The sequence below is a fragment of the Microtus pennsylvanicus genome, chromosome 5, assembly GCF_037038515.1.
Source record: "Microtus pennsylvanicus isolate mMicPen1 chromosome 5, mMicPen1.hap1, whole genome shotgun sequence".
Lineage (NCBI taxonomy): Eukaryota > Metazoa > Chordata > Mammalia > Rodentia > Cricetidae > Microtus > Microtus pennsylvanicus.
In genome coordinates, this window is record NC_134583.1 from 118,658,773 (window position 1) to 118,678,977 (window position 20,205).

Below are 20,205 nucleotides of genomic sequence, written 5' to 3' on the forward strand. Positions count from 1 at the left end.
AAGTTAATAAAGAGCTGTGTAAATGAATCAGCAATTAAGAGAATTTGCTTCCTTTGCCATAAACCTAAGTCAATTGCCTAGTGCTAATCATGGGAAGCGCAGAACCAACTGTATTCCCTGCTCCAGGAGACCAGGATCCATCCTCTGAACTTCCTAAACAAGTAACTTTGACATATTCATTCACCCACACACTCAAACATGTTTAATTGTTTAAAAGAAAACAGAGAATTTCATTACACACACACACACACACACGCACACACACACACACACATATCATCTTAGGTCTAGGTGTAAGTAAGTTCCAGGTTCCCATGAGGTCATGGAATCCTTGTAATTGTGGCAGGAGACTCTTTGTAAGCTTTGGGGGTCTCTGCTACTGCACCAAGTAGGGTGCTGGTCCTCTATATTGCATCTTCACACCTACAGTATATATTCTGATATATAACTTGACATGGATGTTCCTTCATGGATCACATGATTTTTACAATAAACTCATAACAGGATCCCTTCAACCTCTTTCTTTTTGTGCCAATATCATGCTGATTTTTACGGATATAGCTCTGTAGTATAATTTGAAATCAGAGATAGTGATGCCTGTAGTCATTCTTTTATCATTCAAGAGACTTTTTGTTATCCTGGCTCTTTTGTGTTTCTATGTAAAGCTGAAAATTCTCCTCTCAGTTTTCATGAACCCTTGTGTTGGAATTTTTATGGAAATGGGATTGAATCTGTAGATTGATTTGAGAAGGTGCTCAATTTCACTATATTAATCCTGCTGATCCATGAGCACAGGAGAACTTTCCATCTTCTGATATCTTTGTCTGTTTCTTCAATGTCTTGAAGTTTTTATCTTACAAATATTTCACTTATTTTGTAAGAAATACTCAAAAATATGCTTCTTTGTTTGTTGGTTGCCTGGTTTACTTAGGTTTTTTTTTATTTTTGCTGTTCTTGTCCTCATTGTTTTAGAATATTGCGAAAAACATTTTTTCTTTAATTTCCTTCTAAATACAATTCTCAATTGTACATAGAAAACCTGCTAGTTTTTCTGTGTTAATTTTGTATACTGTCACTTTGCTGAAAAAGCATTTCAGCTGTTGATGGTCCTGGTGTATATTTTAGCAATTTATAGCTATAATCATAACATCTACAAGTAAGGGATATTTTTAATTGTTCCTTTCCTATTTGCCTACCCTGATTTCTTTCAGTTGTCTTATAACTTTAACTAATACTTCAGATATTATATTCAAATATATGGAGAAAGTGGGCATTCTTATCGTGTGCCTGATTTTAATAGAAATGCTTTAAGATTTTCTGTTTAGGATGACTTTGTCTATGGGCTAATGCTAAGTCACTTTTATTATGTTGACCTCAGTTCCTAACATCCCTAGTCTATTTCAGGACCTTTCAGAGGAAGGAATGTGCTGTTTGGGAAAAAACCTTTACTAATGAAAAGACAATTATCTTATTATCTCTTACTTTCTTTATATGGTGAATCAAATTATTTGTGTATGTATATTGAACCATTCCTTCATCTCTGAAGTGAAGCCTATTTTAACATTGTACATAATCTTTTGAAAGTGGTCCTGTATTTGGTTTGGAAATATTTTATTGAGAATTTTTACATGATTGCTCATGAGGCAAACTTATAAATAATTCTGCAATACTTTCTTTCACCCTCCCTCCCCCTTGTTTTGTTTTGTTTGTTTTTGAGACAGGGTTTCTTTGTATAAAAGCACTGGTTTTCCTGGAACATGCTCTGAAGACCAGGCTGGCCGTGAATGTATAGAAATCCTGCTGCCTCTGACTACCCAATGCTGAGAAAAAGCCTTCACCACTCCTATCTGCCTGGAATTCCCTTTTTCTGTTAGGTCTTCATGTGGTTTTCAAATCAGAGTAATTGTAACCTCATAAAATAATTAGGTAATGTTCCTTTTGTTTCTATTTTTCAGAGTAGTTGGGAGTCAATTTTATTTACTGTTCTTTGAAACTGATAAATTGGTTCACAGAGTCCGTCTGACCCTGGGCTTATTTTGGTCGAAAACTTTTAATTACTAGTTCTTTTCCACTGTGAGTCATAAGTTTATTTGAATCTCTTATCTTAAACCAGATTTAACTATTGTAATTTGTATATATCAAAAATTTATATCTGTCTTTTCGGTTTTACAATTTAGTTGGATACGTATTCTTCCACTGTGCCCTTATTGTCATCTGACTTTCGTTAGTGGTTTTTCTTATTCCATTTTCAAATCTACTTTTATTAAATTATATTGTTTCTCTTCACCTTTTAGTATATTTGTTAAAGGTTTATCAAGTGTATTGTTTTTCCCAACGAGTCAACTCCAACTTTCACTGATTCTTTGCATTGTCTTGTTGTTTTGTTTCTATTTACTCATTTCAGCCTTCAGTTTGATTATTCTTTCCATCTTTACCTCCTGGATATTTTTTTTCTTTTTCTTCTAGAGCATTCAGGTGTGCAGTTAAGGCGAGTTCTCTCTGTATCTCTTTCTCTTTACAACCCTTTCTTTTTCTCCCTTGCTTTTGTTTTGTTGGACAATGAGGTCTATGACTTAACCTTTTAGGAGGGACTTGCTTGTGGGTCTTAGTTTTCAGTGTTCACTTTTATTCAACTTTAAAAGTGTTTAATTTCTCCTTTGACCCATTTTTCATTCAGCAGAGCTTTGTTCAATTTCCATGAGTTTTTAAACATTCAAGAGTTTCTTTAGGTGGTGGTATTTGTCTTTCGTCGATGGCAATCAGATGGTTTGCAAGGTCTTCTTTTTTTTCTTTTTTTATAAATTTATTTATTTATTAAAGATTTCTGTCTCTTCCCCGCCACCGCCTCCCATTTCCCTTCCCCTCCCCCAATTAAGTCCCCCCCCAGCCCGAAAAGCAATCAGGGTTCCCTGTCCTGTGGGAGGTCCAAGGAATCCCCACCTCCATCCAGGTCTAGTAAGTTGAGCATCCAAACTGCCTAGGCTCCCACAAAGCCAGTGCATGCAGTAGGATCAGAAACCCATTGCCATTGTTCTTGAGTTCTCATTAGTCCTCATTGTCCGCTATGTTCAGAGAGTCCGGTTTTATCCCAGGCTTTTCCAGACCTGGCCTTGGTGAGTTCCCAGTAGAACATCCCCATTGTCTCAGTGTGTGGGTGCACCCCTTGCGGTCCTGAGTTCATTGCTCATGCTCTCTCTTCTTCTGCTCCTGATTTGGACCTTGAGATTTCAGTCCGGTGCTCCAATGTGGGTCTCTGTCTCTGTCTCCTTTCATCACCTGCTGAAGGTTAATATTCAGGAGGATGCCTATATGTTTTTCTTTGGGTTCTCCTTATTTAGCTTCTCTAGTATCACTAATTATAGGCTCAATGTCCTTGGTTTATGGCTTCTTTTAACTTTCTTGCATCTGTTGAAAATGCTTTGTGTTCATGTATGTATTCAGTTTTAGAGAAAGGTTCATGAACTGCTAAGAATAAGGTAGATCATCAATGATTATGTGAAATGATCAGAAAATATCTGCTACGCTAATTTGATTTATGTTGCTATATAATTATATGGCTCATTCATTCCTCTGGTTTGTCTTTCTGGATAACCTGTCTTCAACAACATACTTCTTAAGATCGTATGTTATTTGGGAAAAACATGTACTCAGTGCCAGCATCCTGCCTCAAGGTAAGGGCCACTTAATGACTAGATAATGAATGCACACAATTAGCACCAAATAACATGAGCCATCTTTATTTATAGATTATCTGAGCTTGTTCTACCAGGATTCCATGAATAGATTTATTATTGGTTTCTATTATTGTCTTCTAAGAATTACATCATACCCATCATAAAAACTCTATTATCCCCTCATCTACTACCCAAACACATATTTTCATCCTTTATACAACTTCAGTCTAGGCATAGAGTCTGACATTTTTGCAAGTTTAATTAACTATCTAGCCAAGCACATATGGTTCTCACAGCATATATGTAAGCAGACAGCTACTTGCAGTTTAAAAGTTAAAGGTTATAGACATGGGTACACTGCTCTAAGGACAACAATATTTAAACCTCAGCAATTCTTTTGTGTCTCTAGGAAATACTTTTATATCTTTTTCTGGCCTTCAAGAAGGTGCTATTGCTCTCATTCTCTCTATAAAAGACAAAGTTTGTCAACACACTCTTCTCCCATTTTCACTGTACCTTTCTGCTTCCACCAACAAATTACCCCTGTGTGTGGTTAAAATGATTTATCCATCCCAGACTTTACATTATATTTTGTCCTCTTGTAGTATACCATATCCTACTCGGTATCCAGGGACCATATTCTCAACTGTTGGTATTGTGTAATTCCCTTTCTTGTGTATTGATTTCCTCAATCTCCTTCTCAGAACTATGCACTATGGTTAATGTTCCCGGTGTTGTTTCCTCACATGAACCCATTATTACTTGCCATTAACGTTCTGAGTTCCTTTCTTCACTGTGTATTGCTATCTACCCTTCCCTGAAAACAATTATGAGGCATATCCAGTTAAGTTTTACTGCCTCTACTGATCCGGAAAATTTCCACAATAAGGCACTGCAGTTAATATTTCCAAATAAAAACATTGAGAAGTATTAACCCCCTGATGAATCTTAGGGGAAACCATTTGAGGAAGAATGGAGTTTCTAGGGAAAATTAGAGCTGTTGCATGTGTGACAGCCAAAGTGAAACTAAAAATCACCAAAAGATTCATCAAAATAATGAAAGAGAAAAGTGCACACAAGCCTAGCAAATATGTCACTATTCTTCTATGCCCAGATCCACTGTTTCCTGACAAGTGACATACTATCTCCACTGGACTTCCTTGCAGAGACCCACAGGACTTGCTTATATATGCTGATCTGAGATTGGATTACACAGCTCCTGACACGCCATCTTTATTTATTTGCTTAAACAACTGTCCTCTAACCAACCCCTACAGCTAACCAACCGTCCAATAACTCAGCACTTACATTAGTTCTTATGCTAGTTCCAAACATACTGCATCCCACACTCACTCACATACAAGGCATAGTTACCTTTCTTGCCTTTTTTCCCCTACAGGAAAACGAGTGTGTTTAGGAGAAGGTCTGGCCCGCATGGAGCTGTTTCTGTTCCTGACCACCATTTTACAGAACTTCAAGCTGAAATCTCTGGTTCCCCCAAATGAAATCAATGATGTCCCAATGTACAATGGATTTGTTGTATTGCCTCCCCCTTTCCAGCTCTGCTTCATTCCTGTCTAATGAAGATCAGATGCCTGGTTTCTGCTGTGTTCTTCTCAGAAATCACCCTCAAATCTTGTATTTAACACTTTCCCGGAAGGCATACCGCATCCTTCCACATTCTCACAGCTTCTGCTCTCTAATTTCCCATGGAAATCATCAGGTCTTCATTTTAAATTCTCTGAAGTAATCGTTAAACATATTTGTCATTTCGTATTCTCTGTAGCACTGTTACTATCCCTTTTACTCACATGTAGCTAAACCTGTAATTAACATGGCTTCCACATAAAGTGTATAGTGTCCAACTATATAATAATTCACAATCATGTTCTGTCTCTTGTATATCTTTGACAACATATATTAAATTTGTATTTCTGATTACAACAGACTTTTCATCAGTTTTAATAAGAGGTGAAAGAAAAAGGAGTTCCCAAATTTCCTGCTGGACTATAGAACAAGAAATTTTCAAAATGTAAAGTGGGAATACTGTTGAGATGGCTCAGACAGCAATGTTCTTGTCATACACGGTTCAAGTACATACTTTTATATTCAAAACAAAACTTAAAGGTCAGACCACGTGGTGATTACTATTTATACTACAATGGGAGACTTAGTCAAAAGCATCCCTGGATAGAGCCAACTCATCTAGTACGATTGCCCAGCTCTGAGTCTCACTGGGATACCCTGTAACAACACCAAAGACTGAACGCAGACCTCTACATGATCATGCAGGTGTACACACTTACATACACAACACACAAAGAGGCAAATACTCACTATTTGTACAAAAAGTTTGTTACCATGCACACACACAGGCCTATACTCTTCCCCAGAACACACATATGAAAAGAAATATTTGAAGAGGATGGGGTGAAACACTCTTTAGCTGGGGATCCCCTACAATTACTAGAAGCACTTGCATTTTAAAGAGATAAACAGTGAATAGGAGCGGCAGCAAGCTGTAGAGAAATAGGTAGAATATACAGGGAGAGTACGGTCATTTCATGCTTTGCTCTTAAACAAAATGCGAACATTTTACATATGCTTTTGACTTGTTTCTTCATGTTTAATCCTGGGCATGTATTTCAATTCCATATTGTTTACCATATCTCTAAGCTCCGTCTTCTCTACAGCAAGAATAACAGTCAGAGGAAGCATCTTTCTTATTATTTTAGTGGCTATATTCTCTCCCTGCAGCACTAGAAGTTATTAAATGAGAAATAACAATCCCAACCTAGAGAGAGCAAACTCCTAAACTGCCCAGGTATGAAAGAAATCAACTAAGACTTTCTACCTGAATATTTTGGAGGAAAAGATACTTATACATTCTCTTGATGGATCCTTTTTTATTCTCTTATGGTGAATTCTTCAGTTCTTCTTTGTTCTTCACAGATATATTTACCCAACAGAATCTATCAAGTGATCCAGCAGCAACATTTGAATGTCACATTTCAATTCTCAAGTAAATGATAAAAACAGAGTTATTTCAATAACTCACATGAAATAAATATAAATAACTCATCACATAGCAAGGAAGGAATATTTTTTCTCAGTTGCATCCCTAATTGGTGAGCTGTACCTTACAGATGCCAAGAAAGAAAGAGTCATTTTGTTATCTATCTAGAGATGTAGCCTTATAAAGCATGAAGCTACAAACTCTTTAAGACCATTTGTTTCTGTCTGTTACTTCACAGGACGTTCTCCCCTCAGAGTGATTGATTCTTCCTGGTGGTCTTACCACTAAAATATCAATTTTCATTTGCTGTTATTTTTTTTATGTCTCATCGCAAATGACATCACTCGTAAGTTTTCCCAACAATTCGAAAGAAAGCCACTTTATCTGTTCCTTCTTAGCCACTATAGCAGTGGTGAATGCAGACATACGTCTATATATACATCAGTGTCAGTGCAGAAGCAAATGTTCATTCAACTTGTGCAATCTATGCACAGATAGAATGTTTTAAAATAAGGGTTTCTGTAATACTGGATGAATATACTTATATTTTGTTCAATTAAATTTTTCTTTTAAAAAATATCACACTAAATATTTCGAGATACTTAAAACAACACAGAATAATCTTTTACATAGTTTAATTTTAAGAAAATGTATAATAAATTGGATAGGAGAGACAAATAAGGAGATAAAGGGGGTTACTGCTTTTGAAAGGGGCTGCAACATGGTTTTCAGTACTCACATATGGAGGCTCACAATTGCCTACAACAACACTGATACACTTCCAACACTATTTTAGGGCTTATTCAGATGCCTGCTCAAAACTGTATATACAAACACAGGCACAAAAAAATTTAATTACATCTATAAAAACATACAATGTTACTTGTAAATATACATACAAGTATCAGTATACAGACTATGGCAATTGTATTTATTATTAGGAACATGTATATAATATTACAATAAACGCATACGGAATTTTTATCTAAAGGTTATCCTATCAATTATAGAGTCAATGAATGCCAGAAAATCGTGTAATAGACATAAGCAAGATATTTATTGGGAAAACAACGTGAAAATTACTGCCTCAGAACAGGTAATAAAATTAAAGGATAGAGAGAGGGAGAGAGAAAGAGAAAGAGATAGATAGATAGATAGATAGATAGATAGATAGATAGATAGATAGATGATAGATAGATGATAGATAAATAGATAGATAGATAGATAGATAGATGATAGATAGATGATAGATAAATAGATAGATAGATAGATAGATAGATAGATAGATAGATAGATAGATAGATGATAGATAGATAGATAGATAGATAGATAGATAGATAGATAGATAGATAGATAGATAGAGCAGGCTGTGATAGCACATGCTTTAGAGGGTGATATGGAGCACACCCGGAGGAAAACACAAAACACTGGTGATAATGGAAACTTGTAAATTTGGCCTATATTTATTTTGGGTCCCATTGGCCTTTAGGTATTTTGTGTACCATTGGACTTTGGTAATGACATGTCACATTGGCCTTTAGTGGAGACAATGATTGGAGGCCTGGTGAGTGATGGGGGAGCACGTGGTTCTGGAATGTGGGTAGTTCTTGGTTGAAAAACTTTTATTCATATTTTATTATAAGAGGTAAGTAAATTTGAAGGAGTGATTGGTCAGGTGGGAGTGGGGACACCTTACTCTTTAGACTATTTCCTGTTATCTGGGGGCATCAATATCTTTGGGAATCCAAGAAAGCTGGAATGCTCACCAAGGTCAGAAAGAGCAGGCTGTTTCACTCACTGCCCAGGTTCTGTAGTACCATCAGTGCCTGGGTAAGAGCAGGCAGCATTTGAGATGTTTGTAGCCTTTAATTAATTTAAAATCTGCTAGAACAAATACGTAGGAGTGATGGAATGTAAAGTTAAGGAGTTTAGGGAATATTTTCATCTTAGATGTGCATTTGAAACTTCTAGGCTCAGGGTTTTGTTACTTGGGGAAAGGTAATTCCATAAGCAGAGTAAGGATGAAGATATCCCATCAACATGCATAGACAATAGGTGTGAAAAGATAGACTATTTGTTGACAGGAATACTTATCTGGAGTCCATTTGACCTGTGAGAGGTGGATTAAGGTTGATTTCCTGAAGGATGCAAGATTTTTTTCTCTTCTTTAAGATTTATTTTTTACTTTATAAATAATAACAATTAAAATTCCCACTTCCTCTCCTCTTCTCACTTCCCTCCTAATCTCCCCAACACCTTCTCCTCCACCACCCTCCAATCCTAAAAGAGGGCAAGGCACCCAGCCCTGTGGGTGGAGACAAAGACAGAGACCCACATCAGAGCACTGAACTGAGATCCCAAGGTCCAGTTGAAGACCACAAGGAAAAAATATATGAGCAAGGAAGTCAAGACCATGATGGATTGGTTCACCCACTGAGAGTGACCGGAGTTAACAACCACTGGTCATTAATATCACTTAATGTCAATGGACTCAACTCACCTATAAAAAGGCACAGGCTAAGAGATTGGATATGAAAATAGGATTTAACATTCTGCTGTTTACAAGAAACACACCTCAACCACAAAGACAGGCACCTACTCAGAGTAAAGCCTGAGGAAAGACTTATCAAGCAAATGGACCTAAGAAACAAGCAGGTGTGGCCATACTAATTCCTAACAAAGTTGACTTCAAACTTAAATCAATCAGAACAGATGGAGAAGGGCATTTTATACTCATAACAGGAACAGTTCATCAGGATGAAGTCTCAATCCTGAATATCTATGCCCCTAATATAAAAGCACCCACATACATAAAAGAAACATTGCTAAAACTCAAGGCAGCCATCAAACCGCACACTAATAGTATGAGACTTCAACACTCCTCTCTCACCAATGGACAGGTCAATCAGACAGAAACCTAACAGAGAAATAAGAGAATTAAAAGAGGTAATGAAGCAAATGGACTTAACAGACATCTATAGAACATTCCACCCAAATAGGAAAGAATATACCTTCTTCTCTGCAGCTCATGGAACCTTCTCAAAAATCGACCACATAGTCGGTAACAAAGCAAACATCCACAGTTACAAAAAAAATTAGTAACCACTTGTGTCTTATCAGATCACCATGGATTAAAGTTAGAATTCAACAACAATGCTACCCCTAGAATGCCTACAAATTCATGGAAACAGAACAGTCAACTACTGAAGCATACCTGGATTAAGGAAGAAATAAAGAAAGAAATTAAAGTCTTCCTTGAATTCAACAAAAATAAAGAAACAACATACTCGAACTTATGGGACACTATGAAATCAGTCCTAAGAGGAAAGTTCATAGCACTAAGTGCCCACTTAAAGAAAACAGAGAAAGCACACATTGGAGACTTAACAGCCCAACTAAAAGCTCTAGAAAAAAAGAAGCAGACTCACCTAGGAGGAGTAGAAGACTGGAAATAATCAAACTGAGGACTGAAATCAACAAAATAGAAACACAGAAAACAATCCAAAGAATCAATGAAACAAAAAGCTGGTTCCTGGGGAAAATCAACAAGATTGACAAGCCCCTATCCAAACTAATCAAACGGCAGAGAGAGAATTTGCAAATTAATAAGATCAGAAATGAAAAGGGGGACATAACCACAGACACAGAGAAAATTCAGAGAATAATTAGATCTTGCTACAAAAGCCTGTATGCCACAAAACTGGAAAATGAAAAGGAAATGGACACTTTTTAGATAAATACCATATACCAAAGTTAAACCAGGACCAGGTGAACAATCTAAATAGACCTGTTAGTGGCGAAGAATTAGAAGTGCTTATCAAAAACCTCCCTACCAAAAAAAGCCCAGGACCAGATGGTTTCAATGCGGAATTCTACCAGAACTTCCAAGAAGACCTAATACCTATACTCCTTAATGTATTTCACAATATAGAAACAGAAGAGGCATTGGCAAATTCCTTTTATGAAGCTACAGTTACTCTGATACCAAAACCGCAAAAGAGACTCAACCAGAAAGAGAATTATATGCCAATCTCACTCATGAACATCGAACGCAAAAATCCTCAACAAAATACTGGCAAACCGAATCCAAGAACACATTAGAAAAATTATCCATTATAATCAAGTAGGCTTCATCCCAGAGATGCAGGGCTGGTTCAACATATGAAAATCTATTAATGTAATCCAGCATATAAATAAACTGAAAGAAAAAAAAACCATATGATCATTTCATTAGATGCTGAAAAAGCATTTGACAAAATTCAACATCCCTTTATGATAAAAGTATTGGAGAGATTAGGGATACAAGGGTCATACCTAAATATAATAAAAGCTATATACAGCAAGCCGACAGCTAACATCAAATTAAACGGAGAGAAACTCAAAGCCATCCCACTAAACTCAGGAACACGACAAGGCTGTCCACTCTCGCCATACCTCTTCAATATAGTGCTTGAAGTTCTAGCAATAGCAATAAGAAAACAAAAGGGGATCAAGCGGATTCGAATTGGAAAGGAAGAAATTAAACTTTCGTTATTTGCAGATGATATGATAGTGTACCTAAGTGACCCCCAATACTCCACCAAAGAACTTTTATAGCTGATAAACACCTTTAGTAATGTGGCAGTATACAAGATCAACTCCAAAAAATCATTCGCCCTCTTATACACAAATGATATGGAAGCAGAGAGGGAATTCACGATAGCCACAAACAGCATAATATATCTTGGGGTAACTCTAACCAAGGAAGTGAAAGATCTATTTGACAAGAACTTTAAGGCATTGAAGAAAGAAATTGAGGATGATACCAGAAAATAGAAGGACCTCCCTTGCTCCTGGATTGAGAGCATCAACATAGTAAAAATGGCAATTCTACCAAAGGCAATTTATAGATTCAATGCAATCCCCATCAAGGTCCCATCAAAATTCTTCACAGATCTTGAGAGGATAATAATCAACTTTATATGGAAAAACAAAAAAAACAGTATAGCCAAAACAATCCTATACAATAAAGGATTGTCTGGAGGCATTACCATCCCTGACTTCAAACTCTATTACAGAGCAACAGTGATGAAAACAGTGTGGTACTGGCATAAAAACAGAGAAGTCGACCAATGGAATCGTATAGAAGACCCGGATTTTAACCCACAAACCTATGATCATCTCATTTTCGATAAAGGAGCTAAAATTATATAATGGAAGAAAGAAAGCATCTTCAACAAATGGTGCTGGCACAACTGGATGTCAACCTGTAAAAAACGAAAATCGACCCATATCTATCACCATGCACAAAACTCAAGTCCAAATAGATTAAAGACCTCAATATCAATCTGAACACACTGAACCTGATAGAAGAGAAAGTGGGAAGTACCCTACAACAGATGGGCACAGGAGATCGCTTCCTATGTATAACCCCAGCAGCACAGACATTAAGGGCAACATTGAATAAATGGGACCTACTAAAACTGAGAAGCTTCTGTAAAGCAAAGGACACTGTCACTGAGACAAAAAGGCAACCTACTGACTGGGAGAAGATCTTCACCAACCCCACAACAGACAAAGGTCTGACCTCCAAAATATATAAATAACTTAAGAAACTAGACTTTAAAATGCTAATTAACCCAATTAAAAAATGGGGCACTGAGCTGAACAGAGAATTCTCAACAGAAGTTCAAATGGCCAAAAGACACTTAAGATCATGCTCAACCTCCTTAGCAATCAGAAAATGCAAATCAAAATAACTTTGAGATATCATCTTACACCTGTTAGAATGGCTAAAGTCAAAAACACCAAGGATAGCCTTTGCTGGAGAGGTTGTGGAGTAAGGGGCACACTCATCCATTGCTGGTGGGAATGCAAACTTGTCCAACCACTTTGGAAAGCAGTGTGGTGATTTCTCAGGAAATTCGGGATCAATCTACCCCTGGATCCAGCAATACCACTCTTGGGAATATACCCGAGAGATGCCCTATCATATGACAAGAGCATTTGTTCAACTATGATCATAGCAATATTATCTGTAATAGCCAGAACCTGGAAACAACCTAGATACCCTTCAATGGAAGAATGCATGAAGACAGTGTGGAATATATACACATTAGGGTACTACGCTGCGGTAAAAAAACAATGACTTCTCGAATTTTGCATGCAAATGGATGGAAATAGAAAACACTATCCTGAGTAAGGTAACCCAGACCCAAAAAGATGAACATGGGATGTACTCACTCATAATTGGTTTCTAGCCATAAATAAGGGTAACGGAGTCTACAATTGGTGAACGTAAAGAAGCTAAATAATAAGATGAACCCAAGGACTTAAAATGTTGTCAGCATTCTCACTATGGATTTTGATAATGAATGTCCAGAATTTATGATATATGTGAAAAACTTTGGTACCCACAGACATTATAAGAATCACCTATTCTTTGTTCCTTTGGCATAACATGCAGATCTGTTTCAAGATTCTCACACTCAGGTCAGAAAAAAATAAATTTTGAATCTATCAATAAGTTCTGCAGCTTATTTGTCCCATAAGATCCATTGAAAATATAGTAGTGATTCTTGACATCAAAATGAGTCTGTGCTCCAAGGTCACAAACAAAATATTTAGGTGGAACTACTGGAGGCCTATGAAATGCCATCCATGTTGATTCTAACTCTTTTGATTCTAGTCTTATCCCTCATCCTTGGCAATCAAATGAGGCAAGTTATTGTAATAAAAGAGTTTGTCACAGTGGGATTGGCATTGATGGGTACTTTGGCATATCAGTTGTTTTAACCTACAGGTGAATGTTTCTTTCATTGTAATTTTTTGTTGTTGTTTTGTTTTTTCTGGAGGATAAGTCCCGCAGTAAGGACTGACATAATTTACTGTAAGTGTTCGTTCTTGCTTACATGAAAACATTTTTACCACTAAATTTTAATCTTTTTGCTTCTCTGAAATGTTTTCTGAGAATAGGTACCAGTGATTACTCAACATCTCCTTTCTCAAATAAAGATATAAGCCCTTGTCGCTTATCATTGATAGGGAAAAGAATCCCTGGAATCTGTCTGGATTGGCAGTTGGTCCATGCTTGTGTATGCAGGGGTGAGAAGCCTATGGGCCAATCTCAACAATGCTCCCATCTGAGTCAGTAGTGCCCTATCCTGGAAAACTGGGGAGGACAATTCTATGAATCATGGGTGAATCTGAGTTCCAGGCAAGCCTTGTCTACAGATCTACTTCCAGGCCATTCAGCTCTACACAGAGAAATCCTATTTCAATAAACAAACAAACAAACAAAAACCCAAAGCAAAACAAAAATAATAATCTATTGTGCCAGTAATGTGGAATATATTGAATCATGTAGAAACATCAAAGAATTAGGAGGAAAAAAATTGAAAAACAGGGAACATCAGCGATCTATGGAGAAAAGTGTAACACTGGAGCACCGGACTGAGCTCCCAAGGTCCCAATGAGGAGCAGAAGGAGGGAGAACATGAGCAAGGAAGTCAGGACCACGAGGGGTGCACCCACCCACTGAGACAGTGGAGCTGATCTATTGGGAGCTCACCAAGGCCAGCTGGACTGGGACTGAAAAAGCATGGGATAAAATTGGACTCTCTGAACATGGCGAACAATGAGGGCTGATGAGAAGCCAAGGACAATGGCACGGGGTTTTGATCCTACTTCATGTTCTGGCTTTGTGGGAGCCTAGCCAGTTTGGATGTTCACTTTCCTAGACCTGGACGGAGGTTGGAGGACCTTGGACTTTCCACAGGGCAGGGAACTCTGACTGCTCTTTGGACTGGAGAAGGAGGGGGAGAGGAGTTGTGGGAGGGGGAGAAGGGTGAGAGGAGGGGGAGGGAAATGGGAGGCTGGGAGGAGGCGGAAACTTTTTTTTTCCTTTTCTCAATAAAAAAAAAGAAAGAAAAAAGACATCAAGACATCAGTTTCTTTGTTCATAATTCTCACCAAAGTCTTGTCACAACTCAGTAAAATTAGGCAAAAACCACTAAGGGGTGCCCTATCAAGAAGGGCAAGGTTAAACAACTATTTATTTTTTGTTATCACTGGGACAAAGACTACTTGGAAGAGATATTAAACAGTACCTAGTTGATTACTCAATGAACCTCCAAAGTACAGGAGGTCAATTCTGTGGTTTCATTATAAAAATTCTATGCCATCTAGTTACTCCTGTGTTAGTCAAAAGGGTCTCCTAGGATCCAGGTGTGGTCTTCACACTCATTTTGACAAGTGTGTTTCTCCTCTCATTCTGGAAACAGAGTTTTGATAGATGGAAGTTCCCTCCTGGCCTACCTTTCTGCCAATTATTGCAATATATTATAGATAGTTGTGATAACTATCAACCAATCTACAATCATTGTAAGTATGCTTTATGTTCATCCAGTACTTTAAAAAAGGAATATAAGTCATGATGCTTTCAAAGAAATTCTAGTAATAGAGAAAATAGTATTTTAAATATGTATAAATTCAAAAAAAAAGTAAATCTCTAAGACTTTTCTCATATTTGCCTCTAGTCCAGCTCTGGGAACTAATAAAGAGCAAGGTTTCAAGCTGAAAAACATTTAGGTGGTTGCATTTCATAATATACTCACAAAATTCAAAGAGTTGTCTGCTTTTCAAATCCTGATTTTTCTAATCATTTTCTTTAATTTAGCTGATAGTAAAGGGTGAGGAATGTTTGATTCAATGAGTCATAATTTTAGACATGTATTGTTTAGGCTGTCATTCATGCTTTACTCTGTAGAATTAACTGGATCCTAATTTGAAGGGAAACCATTGGGTATGGGCTCACACAGGAAAATGAAGTCATAAACAGTATGTCTTTGCTTATCCTGTGGATTCCCAATCTCCCTCGATTCCTAACAAAGCCTCTATCTTGGGTCAAGAATGCTATATAATTAGAATATGTTTTCTATAAATGCTGTTTTTTGTGCTACAGCTTCTGGGATTCCCACCCTATTTTCCCTTGTAACAATAGATGAAAACTGGATGCAAACACTTTAAAGCCTATGAGTTTAGATTTCTACTCTTCACCATAGGCTTTCATCCAGAAGTATTTTACAGCTGAATCTACAGCAGTCATGTGACTATTGATGTCTATTTCAGTATGGAGTTAGTATGATAGTGATGCTCAAGCCTCCAATAATCAATAAGCATAGTATGGACTTGGAGATTCTGCTAATCTGAAATAGAACTCTGAAAATGAGTGTGGAATTTTTATTTCATTTCATTGTGAAGTAAGACAAGGATATCTGTTGACTATCTTAGTGCAGTGATTCCTTGGCTTTACTGTGTCAACTGCATGGGATGTTGCCTGGCACAGCGTAGGTCATCTATATGTGATAATCATCATAACAGAAGGTAAATGCAGGCTTCAAACTTAGATTTTGTGGATAAAATTATCGTAACACAACACTTTTACCAGTCTAAATATTTTGAATCTTTGGAAACTACAGTGCCATTCTTTCCTTTTTTAGTTTTTTTTTTATTAATTTTATTGAGCTCTACCTTTTTATCTGTTTTCCTCCCTGCCTCTCTTCTCCCCTTCAACCATCTCCCATGGTCCCTATGTTCCCAATTTACTCAGGAGATCTTGTCATTTTCTACTTCGCATGTGGATTATATCCATGTATGTCTCTCTTAGGGTCCTCATTGCTCTCTAGGTTCTCTGGGATTTTGTTTTGTAGGATGGTTTTCTTTGATTTATGTTTAAAAATCACTTATGATTGAGTACACATGATAATTGTCTTTCTGAGTCTGGATTACCTCATTCAATATGATGTTTTCTAGTTCCATCCATTTGCTTGCAAACTTCAATATTTTTTTCTGCTATGTAAGTACTCCATCAATTAAATGTACCACATTTTCATTATCCATTATTTGGTCAATGGGCATTTAGGTTATTTCCATGTTCTGGCTATGACAAACAATACTGTTATGAACACAGTTGAGTACATTTCCTTAGGCACTATTGAGCATACTTTTGGATATATACCCAAAAGTAGCATTGCTGGTTCTTAAAGAAGATTGTTTTCTAAATTTCTGAGAATTCACCATTGATTTTCCAAAGGGGCTGTACTAGCTTGCACTCCCACCAACAATGCAGGAGTGCTCCTGTTACTCCACAACCCCTCTAGCATAAGTTGTCATCAGTGTTTTTGATCTTGGTCATTCTTACAGGTAAAAGATGGAATCTCAGAGTTGTTTGGATTTACATTTCTCTGATAAATAAGGATGTTGAGCATTTACTTAAGCATCTTTTAGCCATTTTAGATTCCTCTGTTGAGAGTCTCTGCTTAGATCGGATCTCCATTTTTTTTATTGGTTTGTTCTTTTGATAAACGATTTCTTGAGTTTTTTGGTATACTTTGGAGATCAGACCTCTGTCTGATGTGGGGTTGGTGAAGGTCTTTTCCCATTCTGTAGTCTGTTATTTTGTTTTGCTGACCAGCTCCTTGACTTTACAGAAAATTTTCAGTTTCAGAAGGTCCCATTTATTAACTATTTCTCTCAGTTTCTCTGCTACTGCAGTTATATTTAGGAAGTGGTCACCTGTGCCAATGTGTTCAAGTGTACTTCCCACTCTCTCTTCTGTGAGGGTCAGTATGGCTGGCTTTATGTTGAGGTCTTTGATTCATTTGGACTTGAGTTTTATATATAGTGAGATATATGGATCTATTTTTATTCATTTATATGTTGATATCCAGTTATGCTAGCACTATTTGTTAAATATGCTTTTTTTTCCATTGATATTTTTTGCTTCTTTGTCAAAAATCGGGTGTTTGATGTATGTGGATTACTATCTGGGTCTCAATTTGATTATTTCCTGCCGATTAGTTCTCTTGGGTTAGAATGATTCTTTTTCTTCTAAAATTCTCCTCTTATCACTGCTTTCATTGTGTCCCATAAATTTGGGTATGTTGTGTGGTTATTTTCATAGAATTTTAGGAAGTCTTTAATTTCTCCCTTTATTTTTTCCTTGACCCATTGATGATTCAGGTGATCATTGTTTAATTTCCATGCATTTGTGGGCTTTCTGGAATGAGTGTTGCTGTTGAATTCTAGTTTTAAGCCATGTTGATCTTCTAACTTTTTCACAAAATAATACCTCAATGTACTATAATAAAGACATTAAGATAATTGGATTATATAAGTATGAAGAAGCAACCATTCTGAACTCATTGTAAACACATATATGCATCAGAGGATGGGAAATAAATCCAAACATAAAATCAAAAGCCCTCTACCTTAGTGAAATTCTTAAGAATCTTGTGGTGTGCTGTGACAGTGGAACTGATCTATTGGGAGCTCACCAAGGCCAGCGGGACTGGGACTGAATAAGCATGGGATGAAACCGGACTTTCTGAACGTGGCAGACAATGAAGGCTGATGAGAAGCCAAGGACAATGACACTAGGTTTCGATCTTAATACATGAACCGGCTTTGTGGGAGCCTAGCCTGTTGGGATGCTCACCTTCCTGGTCCTGGATATAAGTGGGAGGACCGTGGACCTCCTGCAGGGCAGGGATACTGGACTGTTCTTCATTCTAGAGAGGGAGGGGGAATGGAGTGGGGGGAGGGGAGAGGGATAAGGGAGGGGGAGGGGACGATGTGTGTGAGGAGGGGGAAGGAAATGGGAAAGGGGGAGGAGGTGGAAATTTTATTTTTGCAACAACTAAAAAAAAAAAGAATCCTGTGGTGTGGATCATGTAGAGATATTCCTTCCAAGGTGAAGGATAATATATTGCACTTGCCTAACCCTTCCCACCAACACAAAAGTAATACAGTATTTATTTAGTTTTTTGGATTCTGGAGACAGCACATTCTTTATTTTGGTATGTAACTCTGACTCCTATACCGGGTGTCTTCAAAAGCTTCTATCTTCATATGTGGTCTGGTAGAGGAGAATGCTCTTCAACAGGTAAAAGTTCCTATACAGGCGACTCCACCACTTGGACCATATGATCTAGAAGAATAGATGGTACTAGAGGTCTCAGTAGAAGGTAGGAATACACTTTGGAGCCTTTGGCAAGCCCCTATAAGAGAATCACAGAAGAAGACTTTGGATTTTGGGAACAAGTCTCTACACTTGTCTGTAGACAGCTATCCATTCTTTGAAAGGCAGCTCTTGGTCGCTATTGGGCTTTTTTTAAGATGAAATTTTGACAAGGGGATACCATGTTACTCTGCAACCTGAGCTGCCAACATGTGCTAGGTATTATTTGAATCATCATGTCAAAAAGTAGGATATTCACAGCAACCATATGTATCAGAAGGAAGTTGTATATGTATGATGCAGTCATACAACAAGCAAGTTACATGAAGTTGTCCAAATGCCTATTGTCTCTACTCCAATTGCAATGACATCTGCTGCAGGCTTTGAACACAAAGCCTCATGGGGGATTTCCTATGTTTAGGTGACTGAGGAAGAGAAGACTATGGCTAGATTAACTACACGTCCTGCACGTTATGCAGTTACAACCCAGATGTGGGCAGGTGCTGTATTCCAACCCCTTTCTGGTACAACCATGAAAGATATTAGCAAGGAAAATTCTTCAGAATTTCAAGAATATTGGACTTTACACATGCTTATACATTCTTTTTGAAAAAAAAAAATGGCCGAATGTGGGATGGTTCACTGATTCCTGATTTGTTGGATGGTCAGGGTCTTGAGCAGAGCACGATTATAAAATTGTTGAAAGAGATTTCTGTGGGTAGTTATCTTCAAATTGGTGAGGTATATGAAAATAATTTTTCCCCATGTAAAAGCTCATCAGCTTGGAACTTTGGCCGAGGAAGCACTTAATAACACAGTAGATAAAAGGACACACTCTGTGGGTTGTCAGCCTTTTCCCTTAACATTTCCTTACCCTGACAAATGGGCCCATAAAAAAGTAACCATGGCTGTTGAGATGGGATTTGTGAATGGCTTAGATGAAACCAACGTCCACTCACCAAGGTTGACCTGTCAACACCTATTGCTGAGTGCCAAATGTTCACACAGCAGACAAATACCAGAGTCCCAGATATGGCCCCATACCTGGGCTGACCAGCCAGTGACTTTGTAGCAGATGTATAATGATGTACCTCTTCCTTCGTGGAAAAGACAACGTGATAACTATATACAAGTGGATACATATTCTGGTTATGTTATGGAGGTTCCTCTCCTGCACATACCTCCACTAAAATCACCATCTTTGGACTTAGAGAATAGCTTATCCACTTCTATATTATTCTGTACAGTATTGCTTCTCACTAGTGAACTCATGTGGCAGCTAGAGAAGAGTGATTGCAAGCCCCATATCATGGTGTGTGCTTTCTAATCGTTTCCTTACATCCTGGAGCATCTGGCCTAATAAAAATTGTTTCCTTTCTGTTTGCATTAACTTCTTCTGGACTAGAAGTTTTACATATAGTTGTGAGAACAATACTGTCAGAAGACATAATAAACATTTCATTGAACTGTTTGCACTGGCCGCTTTTAGGTTTTTGGTGCCCTTGAACTAAAAGGCT

The 20,205-nt window shown here is 37.5% G+C and overlaps 1 protein-coding gene across 2 annotated transcripts in view; it reads left to right on the forward strand.

Annotated features, from left to right (window-relative positions):
* Positions 1-5,557, forward strand: part of LOC142850439 (cytochrome P450 2C26-like) — a 29,119-nt gene extending 23,562 nt beyond the window's left edge. For both annotated transcript variants that reach the window (XM_075973990.1, XM_075973992.1), the window contains exon 9: positions 5,074-5,557. In XM_075973990.1, the coding sequence (XP_075830105.1) occupies positions 5,074-5,255 (182 nt within the window). In that variant the 3' untranslated portion in view covers positions 5,256-5,557. The remainder of the gene's footprint in view (positions 1-5,073) is intronic.
* Positions 5,558-20,205: the final 14,648 nt, after the last annotated feature.